At 26.8% G+C, this 11,168-nt stretch overlaps 1 protein-coding gene across 1 annotated transcript; it reads left to right on the top strand.

Annotated features, from left to right (window-relative positions):
• Positions 1-627: 627 nt before the first annotated feature.
• On the top strand, positions 628-9,829 carry LOC100197265 (ribosomal L1 domain-containing protein 1). The gene is made up of 6 exons (XM_065803454.1): positions 628-780; positions 5,865-6,016; positions 8,800-8,911; positions 9,006-9,154; positions 9,224-9,322; positions 9,399-9,829. The coding sequence occupies exons 1-6, from the start codon at positions 718-720 to the stop codon at positions 9,751-9,753; spliced, it is 930 nt and encodes a 309-aa protein (XP_065659526.1). The 5' UTR covers positions 628-717; the 3' UTR covers positions 9,754-9,829.
• Positions 9,830-11,168: the final 1,339 nt, after the last annotated feature.

Raw genomic sequence — 11,168 nt, 5'->3', positions numbered from 1 at the left:
ATCCATGAATGTGCCAATCCTCCTCATTTTAACTTTAGACCTAATCCAATTTAACAGTGAAAGCCAATTATTTTTAATAGTCTAGTATAACAAAAATTGCATTTAACAAACTGTATTAACCAGGGGTCGGCAATCTTTCGAGATGGAGGAGCCAAAAGTTACAATTTGAAAAGTTTTTCAGTTTATAAAGACCTTCCAGCATCTTTATTTTAATGTTTGTGCATGAAGCTAAATAGCCGCATTTTGACATCGAATGAACCACATAAGGCTAGCGACCCGCAGATTGCCGACTCCTGGTATAAACATTTAAATAATATAATGTAGACTATGTACTTGCATAAATCCGTTTTGTCTGCACAGCAGACTAACCAAAAACAACTTTGAAAAAATAATAGTGTTACGAGTAAATATCTCGTATCTGCTTATTTAGTTCTGTATATGTCGGGTGTTAAAGTGCAACACGGTTTTTTAAATAGTAGGAATATATAGTTATAGCTTTATTAAAGTACTAAAAGTTGAGTGAGTCTTCAACACAGGATTGCAAACGCTGCCTAATTTTTTTTTTTAAAAAGTTAAAGTTTAACAGTTAAAGTTTAAAAAAACAGTTTTAATTTGATATCATATTATACGTTATGACATCACAACCAGTACATTAATTAGCTCGGTTAACAAAAACTCGGTATAAATATACTCGGTATATCATGCAAGCTTTCCAACATGGCTTCTAACAAACAAGAAACAGAACCATCTGATGTTAAGGTGCCTTTCGAACAAAAGCAGGTGCATATTTTATTTCCAATAAATTTTAATTTTTTAAAATCTAATAAAATAGTATGATAGGTTTTTTTGTAAAATAATACTAATTACTGTTTCGTGTAGCTACAACAAAAATTACTCACAGTAAGAGTGAAGTATAGGCCATATTTTCTATGGGAAAAGTTTTTTTTGTTCTTCTTAAGCAGTAAGGTCTTTATTAAGTGTTTAAATCATGGCTACTGTGTGCTTAATTCTATTGCTGACAATATTAACGCTTCTCTTAGCAGTTATAAGTTTTCAATAATTCGGATAACTCAGTTGTTTGGTCCAAACAACTGTATTGTTGACGGCTTTGTTAAACGTTTAAAGTTTCACCATTGCTGGATCATCAGGAAGAGTTCCTCTTCCTGATAATCCAGAACTCTTCCTGATCATCCAGCAATGGTGAAACTTCAAGTTGAAGATAAAAGTGAGATATGAGTGTTTTTTACAAATTTATTATTGCTCTGTTCTTTAAGAACATCGAGCACTCTATTTGTAAAATACACCAACATAATTTACATATATATATATATATATATATATATATATATATATATATATATATATATATATATATATATATATATAAATTATGTTAGTTTACTTAAGGGGTGTTACTAAAATATTTTTAACTTTTGAAATATTAGAGATAATTTTGTTTTGTACAAGGAATAAAAACAATAATAAAATGTGAAATATCATATGAAATTTAATGCAATAACAAAAAAAAACTTTTTTTGTTTAGAAAAAACGCAACAAATGATAAACTTGACTGAAATTAAGTTATTTGATGTCACTTTTCGTTAAAAAAAAAAAATTATGTCTGATATTTATTATCAATTGTTTTGGCTATTATAAGAAGAAGAAAAAAACTTACTTTTATGTTAAAGGTTAAATAAAACAGACTATTGAAGTCTGATAAACAAACCGCGATTTTTGCAAAATTATGAAAAATGTTGTTAAAAGGTGGATGGGCTGTTAAATGGGTACGTTTATAAATCTTTAAATTTTTGTTTTATAAAATAATTTCACTAAGCTTATAAGTTCCATCGCATTACAAAATAAAGCTAGATTTTGATTTTGGAATATTTAATCATTTAAAGCCCAAGCTTTCAAAAAGTTTTTTTTTTTTTACAGTCAAATAAAATAACTCAAGGCCAAAATTGAGTTGAAGCTTTTGAAATAATCTCACTTTTGGTATTAGAATTATTTTATGGCACTTGAATCATTAACCTTTTCTCACAAAAAATAAAATGTTTGTTTAAATATACAATTTAATCGCTAATTTAAGTTTGATAGTTTGTTTTTATTATCATAAAAAACTGTTTTATAATTAGTTGATCCACTGATAAGTTCTATAAGTAGGAAACTCTATGTACAGCCAGTTGATAATAGATTCATATTTCATTCTAAACCAGAAGAACAATTGCTTGACTCACTAATGTGACAATAACTTTTATAAATTCTTTATTTATTAAACTAAATTTTTACACCAACTTGTTATTTGTGAGACTTACGCTCCATTCTTTAACTAAAGCGGAGGTATGTTGTGAGCAGAGGTACTGCGAAGGTAGAACTAACTTCTGATGATAATAATCGAATGGAAATCTATTATTTAAATTAAATGTTACATATAATAAAAGAAAATACATTTTTTAAATTAACTACTCAGCATATTTTTTGATCATACCAACAAACATACCGGTTGTTCTCATCATAAGTTAAAATAGTAAGCTATATTTTTTACACCCATTTGATGCTAGACTTATACACCATTCTTTAACCTGAGTGAAGGTATTGCATAGGAAATTTTTCCAAAATATTTTTAAAATATTTAGGCTAAATTTGGTGACCACAAACAAGACAAAGACCTTTTCTATAAAACAAATTTGTGCCATGCTCAGAACACACAACACACTTTCTCACCTTAGAGGCTTGAAGCTTCCTATCAACTTTGCTGTGCAATTCAAAGCATTTTGAAACAAGACACAGCTTCTGCTCTTGATTTCTTACTAAATGCAACTGTCTTAATTCCTTATTTACACTATGCAAACACTCTCCCTCCTTTTCACTCAGCAAACCAATAGTTTTATGCAATTTTACGAATAGTGGAATATTAAAAATGAGTTCATGCATTTTCGTGTGATGTGCATGAAACTCAATAGCAAATTAATTTATATATTGATGAAGCTCAGTAATTTCGCCATTAAAAAGAAATTTTTGCTTAGAAAGAATAGATTTAAACTTATTAAAAACACTGAACACGCGTACAAATCTATTTTTAATAGCTTCATCATCATTAACACTACAAAGTTTATAGTGGTTTCTTAAAACTATTTTGCAATGATTACCTACAAATACATTAGCATGGTAAGCTTTTTGCTCAACCTTCATATCTTCAAGGGCCTTATTAAGAAACCTCTCATGAGTCCCCATGCTACTTTTGGATATTTTTTCCAGGTCTTCACACTCCATCTGCAATCGAATATACTCAACAACTAAAACTTCGCGTTGTGCGCGTATAAAATAAATTTTTTCAGAAATATAAAGACATTCTATATCTTTACCCTGACATGCTAAACACTCATACTTCTCTATGTCACACAATACACTTTTTTTTTGAATCACCAATAAATTCACAAAATTGATGAAACCATTTTTAGCATGTACCCCACTGCACCCAATCAATGTTACAATCATATTTTTTAATTGAACACCTGAATCTAGCACATATTTCTTGCTGTTAACAGGGGTTTTTTCATTGCACGAGTTTAGGAATATGCATTCTAACTCGGAAAGTTTTTTATTAAAAGCCAACCAGCACGCTTGTATATTTGCAAAGTCTGCAAATTGATTTCCTAATAAAAGCAAATCTTCTGCTGTTTTAGAACATTCAACGCTTTTAGCAGCTCACAATTCATTCGTTCTCACATCTTGTTATGCGACAAGGACGAATTCTTGACAATCTAAAGTCTTACACTCCTTCAACAATAACTTACACAATTTTAACACAACTCCTAACATAAAATGCAAAACAGGTGGCACTACATTATCTTAAGTTATTATAGTAAAAATCACAGGAACATTAATTAAATAATGAAACTTACCTAGGGCTCTTAAGTTTTCACCTTGTCTATCTTCACACAAGTTTTCATTGTAAGCGCCTTCCAAAGATTGTATTGTCCTTCTTAAGATGTTACAATTATCAGGTGTGTGAGGCATAAAGGCAGGTTTCTTAGAGAATTCAATTCAATTAGGTCTGTAGAACAAGGAAAGTTAGCACCTGAACCCTGGTATCCCAGAACATCATCGATGAAACAAAATTCTTTTAATGTCTGTGGCATAATGCCCAAGAATTAAGGCAATTTTTTTGCGACAGTCTGAACCCTCAGATGCGAGAATCCTTGCACCAAGATTACACAGAATATGTTTTAACCTACAAAATTCAGCTGTGGGCATCCTTTGTTGGCTCTGTAGCTCTACAGTAACAGAAACACTTAATTGCCTAACTAAACAACAACAAAACATAATGTTGACTTTTCACAAGACATAGAATCACAAAATAACATAGACAAATCACTTTCGAAATCTGAATAAACTAAAATGAAAGGAATTTAAAAGCAAGTTTAGATCGTCTAGCTGCAGCATACCTAATTAACTTAGAATATGGTTTACTATGTCCTAACTTAATGTAAGTATATTTTTTACCAACTATTGGTCTTTCAACTGGTATAGTTGAAAACACAGAGGAACCAATCTTTTTAATAAAACTTTGAAACTTTGTTTCAAAGTTTTGTGCTGACCTAATGCCGACCTAAAACACAATTTTTTGCTGACCTCATTTTTCCTAATTCCTAGAGTGGTATATGTATATATATATATATATATATATATATATATATATATATATATATATATATATATATATATATATATATATATATATTAGTAAAAATACTTATCTAATTTTTTTTCTTTACAAATTGTTTTGCCATCAGTAGGTTTATCAGTAAGAATGTCTAAGCATCAAAAAATTCAAATTGTAGAAAAAATATTTCTTAGGAAGTTGGGAATTGTTATAATTAATTATGTAGTAACTGCAGTTATTTTGCAACCAGAAAGTTGCATCAACTAGATTAAAATTAAAAAGTTAATTATGAAAAAAAATTCTTAAGAATTAGGATAATTTTAGTTGGTCCTTTGTTTTTATAATTTTTTAAAAGCTACTCATTTTCGTGTCAGCATTTAGAAATTTCTAAATGTAGTTTTGTCAAGGCATAATTAATTATAATAATTCCCAACTTCCTGTAAGATAGTTTTTCTATAATTTGAATTTTTTGATGTTTAGTCATTCTTCCTGATGAACCTACTGATGGTGAATCAATTTGTAGAGGAAAAAAATTAGATAAGTGTTTTTACTAATTTATTATTGCTGTTCTTTAAGAACATTGAGTACTCTTTCTTGGAATACACTAATGTAATTTGTATGTATATATATATATATGTATATATATATATATATATATATATATATATATATATATATATATATATATATATATATATATATGTATATATATATATATATATATATATATATATATATATATATATATATACATATATATATATATATATATATGAAGACCTCAGTGGAAAAACCGGTGTTGTCACATTTAAAAAGTATTGAGAAAGTATTTGTTGATCATTAATAAATGTCTTTATTTAAAGCAAAGAGAAAAAAAATTTTGTATAAAAAATTACAAAATGTTTTGTTTTGAATAAATTTTAAATAAAATAATTATAATATAAATTTTTTTAAATTGCTTAGTTTCATTTGCTTTAAATAAAGACTTTTATTAATGATCAATAAATACTTTCTCAATACTTTTAAATGTGACATTGCCAGTTTTTCCACTGAGGTCTTCATATATATATATATATATATATATATATATATATATATATATATATATATATATATATATATATATATATATATATATATATATATATATATATATATATATATATATATATTATAGCATTACACTTATATGTTTTAGGTTCGTTTAGCAATAAAGGCATTGCTGTCACATTTATCTCAAAAATCAGATGACCAGAAAAAAAAAGATGAACTGTTTGAAAATGATGAGCATGTTTGGCTTATACTTAGTGTCAATAAAATTCCAATAATAAAAAAAAAGCCAAAGAAAATGTAAGTACTATTACTATTATTTTTTTTATTATTATTGTTATTATTACTGTTATTATTATTGTTATTATTATTATTATTATTATTATTATTATTATTATTATTATTATTATTATATATGAACACAGGCCTTGTTAAGAAGCGTTATGCCATGTGAATTTTTAGGTTCAAAATAGCAATTTTCACCTACGCCTTAGGTCATTTAAGTTACGCAAAAACTTTTTTTAATTAGATTATTTAAACAGTCTCTTGAAATAGTTTATGCGGAAAATATTAGGCAGTAATTAATTGTTGTAAAAATTATTTTCACTGCAATTATGAAATTTTTTTAAATATAAAATAAAAATTTTATATATTTTTATAAATTTCATTCTACTTTTTGTTTTTAAAATTTTTTCATTTAAATTTTTTTGTTATATTTAAGTTAAATTTTTTATTAATAAAAAAATAACTTTTTTTAAAATTTAAAATGCTATGTTTTAAAAAATTTTTTATAGTTAAAGTTTCTAAACTATGTTGAAGAAAATTCTTTTTAATTAATTTAATTCAAGTTACTTTTTTATGTTCATTTTACATTCAACTATTTTGTTTATTTATTTATAATTACCGATCAATATTTTTTTTTCATCCTGTTACAAAAGTATATATATACAAAATATACAAAAGTGCCTAATGCACTTATAGCAGTATATGATGCATATTATAACGGCAATGCATTTAGATACAGTATAACTGTATATAAATGCATTGCTGTATAAACTTATATTACACTTTTTCATTATGCAACAAAATCTCATAACAACGTCTGTGAAGGGAATTTTAAAGTTTGTTTTTTAGCAAAAAATATACTAGTTATAGCCAAAATTAAATATATATTTTTTTACAATTGTGATTGAAATGTCAACAATATAGCAATAGTTGTTTGCAGTAAATAACTGAGTTTTGTTAGAAAATCCACAAGCCACTGCATGTCCCAAGGTGTTACAGAAATGAGATCAGATTAAAAATTAACTGTTTGTTCTAAACAATCAAAAAGTTAAGAGTTTTTGTCAAGACAAGCGTATAAAGTTGAGTTGTCAGCAAATAAAATCACTTCACTAAAATTATCAGGAAGATTGTTATTGTAGATTAAAAACAATACAGGAGCTATAAAAGAACCTTGCAGTTATAATCATTTTAGAACCTTGAGTTCAAAATGATTTATTAATTTTAAAACTTTTATATGAAGAAACTAATACTAGAGAGAATACTAATCGTAGGATAGTTAGAGAGGTCAAAATTTTTTCTTGAGTTTTTAAATTTTGGAAACACTTATTTAGCTCTTAAACTCATTCTCACTCTCATTCTCCCTTGACTTCTCATTCTTCAAAGTCTCATTCTTTTACTGTATCTGTTCCTGCATACTCTATAAACTTTTGACTAATTTTTTCCCTGCACTTCAACTCTTTGGAACTCTCCCTCAATTTCATGTTTTCTCGACTCATACAGCCTACAACCTTTTAAGTCTTCTGTCAACTGTTTCCTTTTTCTTTAACTCTATTCTTCTTCTTTTTTTTTTTTGTGACTCCCAAATTAATAATGGTTGTTTGCAGCCATTTTGAGAGTGAATCAGAATAAACAAAAAATAAATAAATAATAGTTAAGTATTGAAGAAAGTTCTGGAGAACACTTTTGTAAGACTATGATGGAAATGTTGTCTAATCCAAAAGCTGTAGAAGATTAAAATTGAAAATTGACTTTAGCATCGGAAGCCAAAGAGACTTGAATGTCTAATAATAGGTTAATCTGATTAACTCCAATGGCTGGAAAAGTATAGCTATTAGATTCAAGAGTCAGATTAGAGAAAAGGTCCTATGCAAATAACGCTGCCTTTTTTGGGGGAGTAGTAATAAGGTCAGGTCCATGAAATAGAGATGTTAGATTTAATTTAGTTATGTCTAAAGTAGGTCTAACATCTTATGTTAAGTCTAACATCTTATGAGTTATGAGGATTTTCTATAAGTCTTAGAACCTAACATCTGAGATAAAAAACTAAAATATGAGATAAGATTTAATAAACAGAGTTTTATTAGAACCACAGAGCTTAGAATCAGACAGGAGCTTTTTTACATTGACTTCTTGCAATAATAAAAGGCATATGTTCTAAAGAGAGATACTCTCTTGAGAACATATGCCTCTAATTGTTGATTCAAGTTTAATATAGCAACTTCATAAAATTAAAAACGTTAAGTAGAACGAGGCTTGACTTGAAACTGACTAGAAGGAATAAAAGCTTCCATATATCATATGATGATGATCATAATGATGTTTATACATAAATATACATGCTTATATATAAAATATAATATAAATTTTGAAGAAAAAAAATACTTTAGGATGTAGCTCAAATCACAAACCTAGCCCTGGCCTTGCCTTTTTTTATTAAAATTTTATTGAAATTTTAACCTCGGTCACTTTCTATCTTCAATTATTAAAGAGCACCAAAACATGCTAAGTCACAAAAATAAAAATTTTTAGTTTTATTTCATAAGTCTATATACTGAAATTTATCATCCATTTAAATATTAGGCCAATTGAAAGTTTTTTTTTGTTATAAAAATAGACCAAGGAAATATCAATTTCTATTGATGAGCAACTAAGAGTCATTCTATGAGTTTTTCGTCGTTTTCTCAAAATCAATTTACTCGGATTTAGCACATTTTGCAAATGGGCTCCTCATAAATGTTAATTTATTTTCATTTTGATAGAGTTTCAATGGTGTAAATATTATTATTTTTTTGATTTAGTCCTTTACCCCACAGTTTTAATGGTTGCAATGATGTTTGCTTGATAACTAAAGAGCCTGGCAAAGTCGTGAAAGCAGCCCTTAGAGAAAAAGGAGTTGTCTCAATTAAAAAGGTATCTTTCAATAGGTTTAATACTTTCTACTTATGGTATACTTTCAAGCAATGAAATGGTAAAAATAAAATATATAAAATAAAAAATTCTTTAGGTTATAAGTTTAACAAAACTGCGCAAAGAATATAAGACATTCCAATTAAAGCGTCAATTGTTATCTTTATTTGATGTATTTCTCTGCGATGACCGCATTTACCCGTTAGTTTTAAAGACGCTAGGAAAAGTATTCTTTAAAAGAAAAAGGTAAGTGTATTTGTAATACAGAGCTTTGAAGATTTTAGCAATTAGTTAATATACAACATTTTTCTTAAGAGAACCAATTCCTATCAATTTGACTTACCCAAACGTCAACGTGGAAATACAAAAATCGCTTTCATGTACTTTGTTAAGAATGGGGCATGGGCCAAGCAGGTAAAATAATTTGTTTTAATTAGTTAGCTTATTAGCGGTCGATTAATGTTTTGTAATTTTAATTTTTTATTTTTAGTGCAATTAAAATTGGTAGTGTGAAATTGCAAAATGAAAAAGAACTTCTTGCCAATGCCATACACGCAATGAAAATTATTCCAAATAAAGTTCCTGGTGGATGGAAAAACATAAAATGTTTTTACTTAAAAACTGCTTTATCTATAGCTTTGCCTTTATACCAATCTTTACAATTTAAGCCTCAGCGTCCTTCAGTAAAAAGTTCATCAAAAGAGTCGTCGGATGACAAATCAACAAATGTGGTTGATAAAGAAGAAAAAGTAGAAGAACCTAAAAAGAAAAACATTAAAAGAAAAAAGGAGGAAAAAACTAAACAAAAAAGCAAAAAAATTAAAAGAAAACTATCCATCAAGTAGTTTGATTCTTATGTTATTGAAATGCATGTGATGAATATTGAAATGATGTGCATGAAATATAAATGTCCTGCAACTACATTTTCGAATTTTTATAAAATGTTCCATTAAACTTTTCATAAATAATTTCCGTTTAAGCCACCCTTATTCACTAAAATTTTATAATTAAAATCCAAAATGCATAAAATAGAACAAATATAACAACTTAATGAATTTCGCTCATAGAATTAAAAAAAAGCAATTGCTTTTAATCATCATTTTTGTAGTAATCAGCTTTACGAGGAAAAAAAGTTTGAGCGATTTTGCTTAAATTTTTATTCATGTAAAACTGAGCAGTTACTCCTAAAACCCTGAATAAGTGCTATTGCTTTTTGACCAATCAGAATATTGCCTTTTTTTATTCGTCCTAGTGATTCTTAAGCTTGTAGTTTTTCAAACTTTTTTTTCTTTCAAAAAGTTTTGTTTTTAATTTTCCATACAATTACAACCAAATTTTTCAAATAAAACCACATTTTAAGTTTTTCCTTTTCAAAATAGTTTAAAGATCCGTGAAAATACTTTTTTTACAGTTAAAAAATGTGATTATTTTATAATATATTTTACTGGTGTTTTAAAACAAGCGTTTTCGTAAAACGCTAAAAATTTGTTTTGCAATTTTACATTTTGTGTTATAATTACATTTATTTAGTAACCAAAATAAATATTAAAAAAGATGCTGTCTTCCTCATTTCAAAATCGTAAGTTAAAACTTAGTGAAGATATTAACAAAGTTCGCGAAGACATTCAAATTATGAGACAACATGATAGAGACCTTACTCGCCAATTCATTCAGCTTGGAAATAGCATAAGCCAGATGATGAAGAAAAAAAATGACGAATTTTATTTAGTAGACGAAAAACACTTCCAAGTTACATTGCAACTTTGAATTTTTTTTTTTTTTTTTTTTTTTTTTTTTTTTTAATTTTCTAAAATTGTAAATTAAATTTATATCCTTTTCTTGACTAATTTTTATAAATTTTTTGAATGCAATTTACAAAAAATTTAGTTATAATTTATATATTTTTTATTGGGTCTTTTTAATTATAAAATTTGTATAAAAATGTTGTATATTTATTCTTTAAATTATTTATTGTATTTGCTGAATATTTTCGAGAAGATTATTTGAGAGTATTAATTATACTACAGAAATAAAACAAAAACAAAAAAAGTCCTAACTTGTATTTATGGTGCAAATTAAGATTTGGTTATACAAATACATATATATATATATATATATATATATATATATATATATATATATATATATATATATATATATATATATATACATGGCTGCCGAGAAGGGGGTAGACGGGGAAGATTCCCGGGGCCCCGTGTGTGTACAAATAATTTTTTCATGAAGTCTTATTTATCCCTTA

Source organism: Hydra vulgaris, chromosome 08, assembly GCF_038396675.1.
Source record: "Hydra vulgaris chromosome 08, alternate assembly HydraT2T_AEP".
NCBI lineage: Eukaryota > Metazoa > Cnidaria > Hydrozoa > Anthoathecata > Hydridae > Hydra > Hydra vulgaris.
This window is presented reverse-complemented; position numbering and strand designations above follow the sequence as displayed.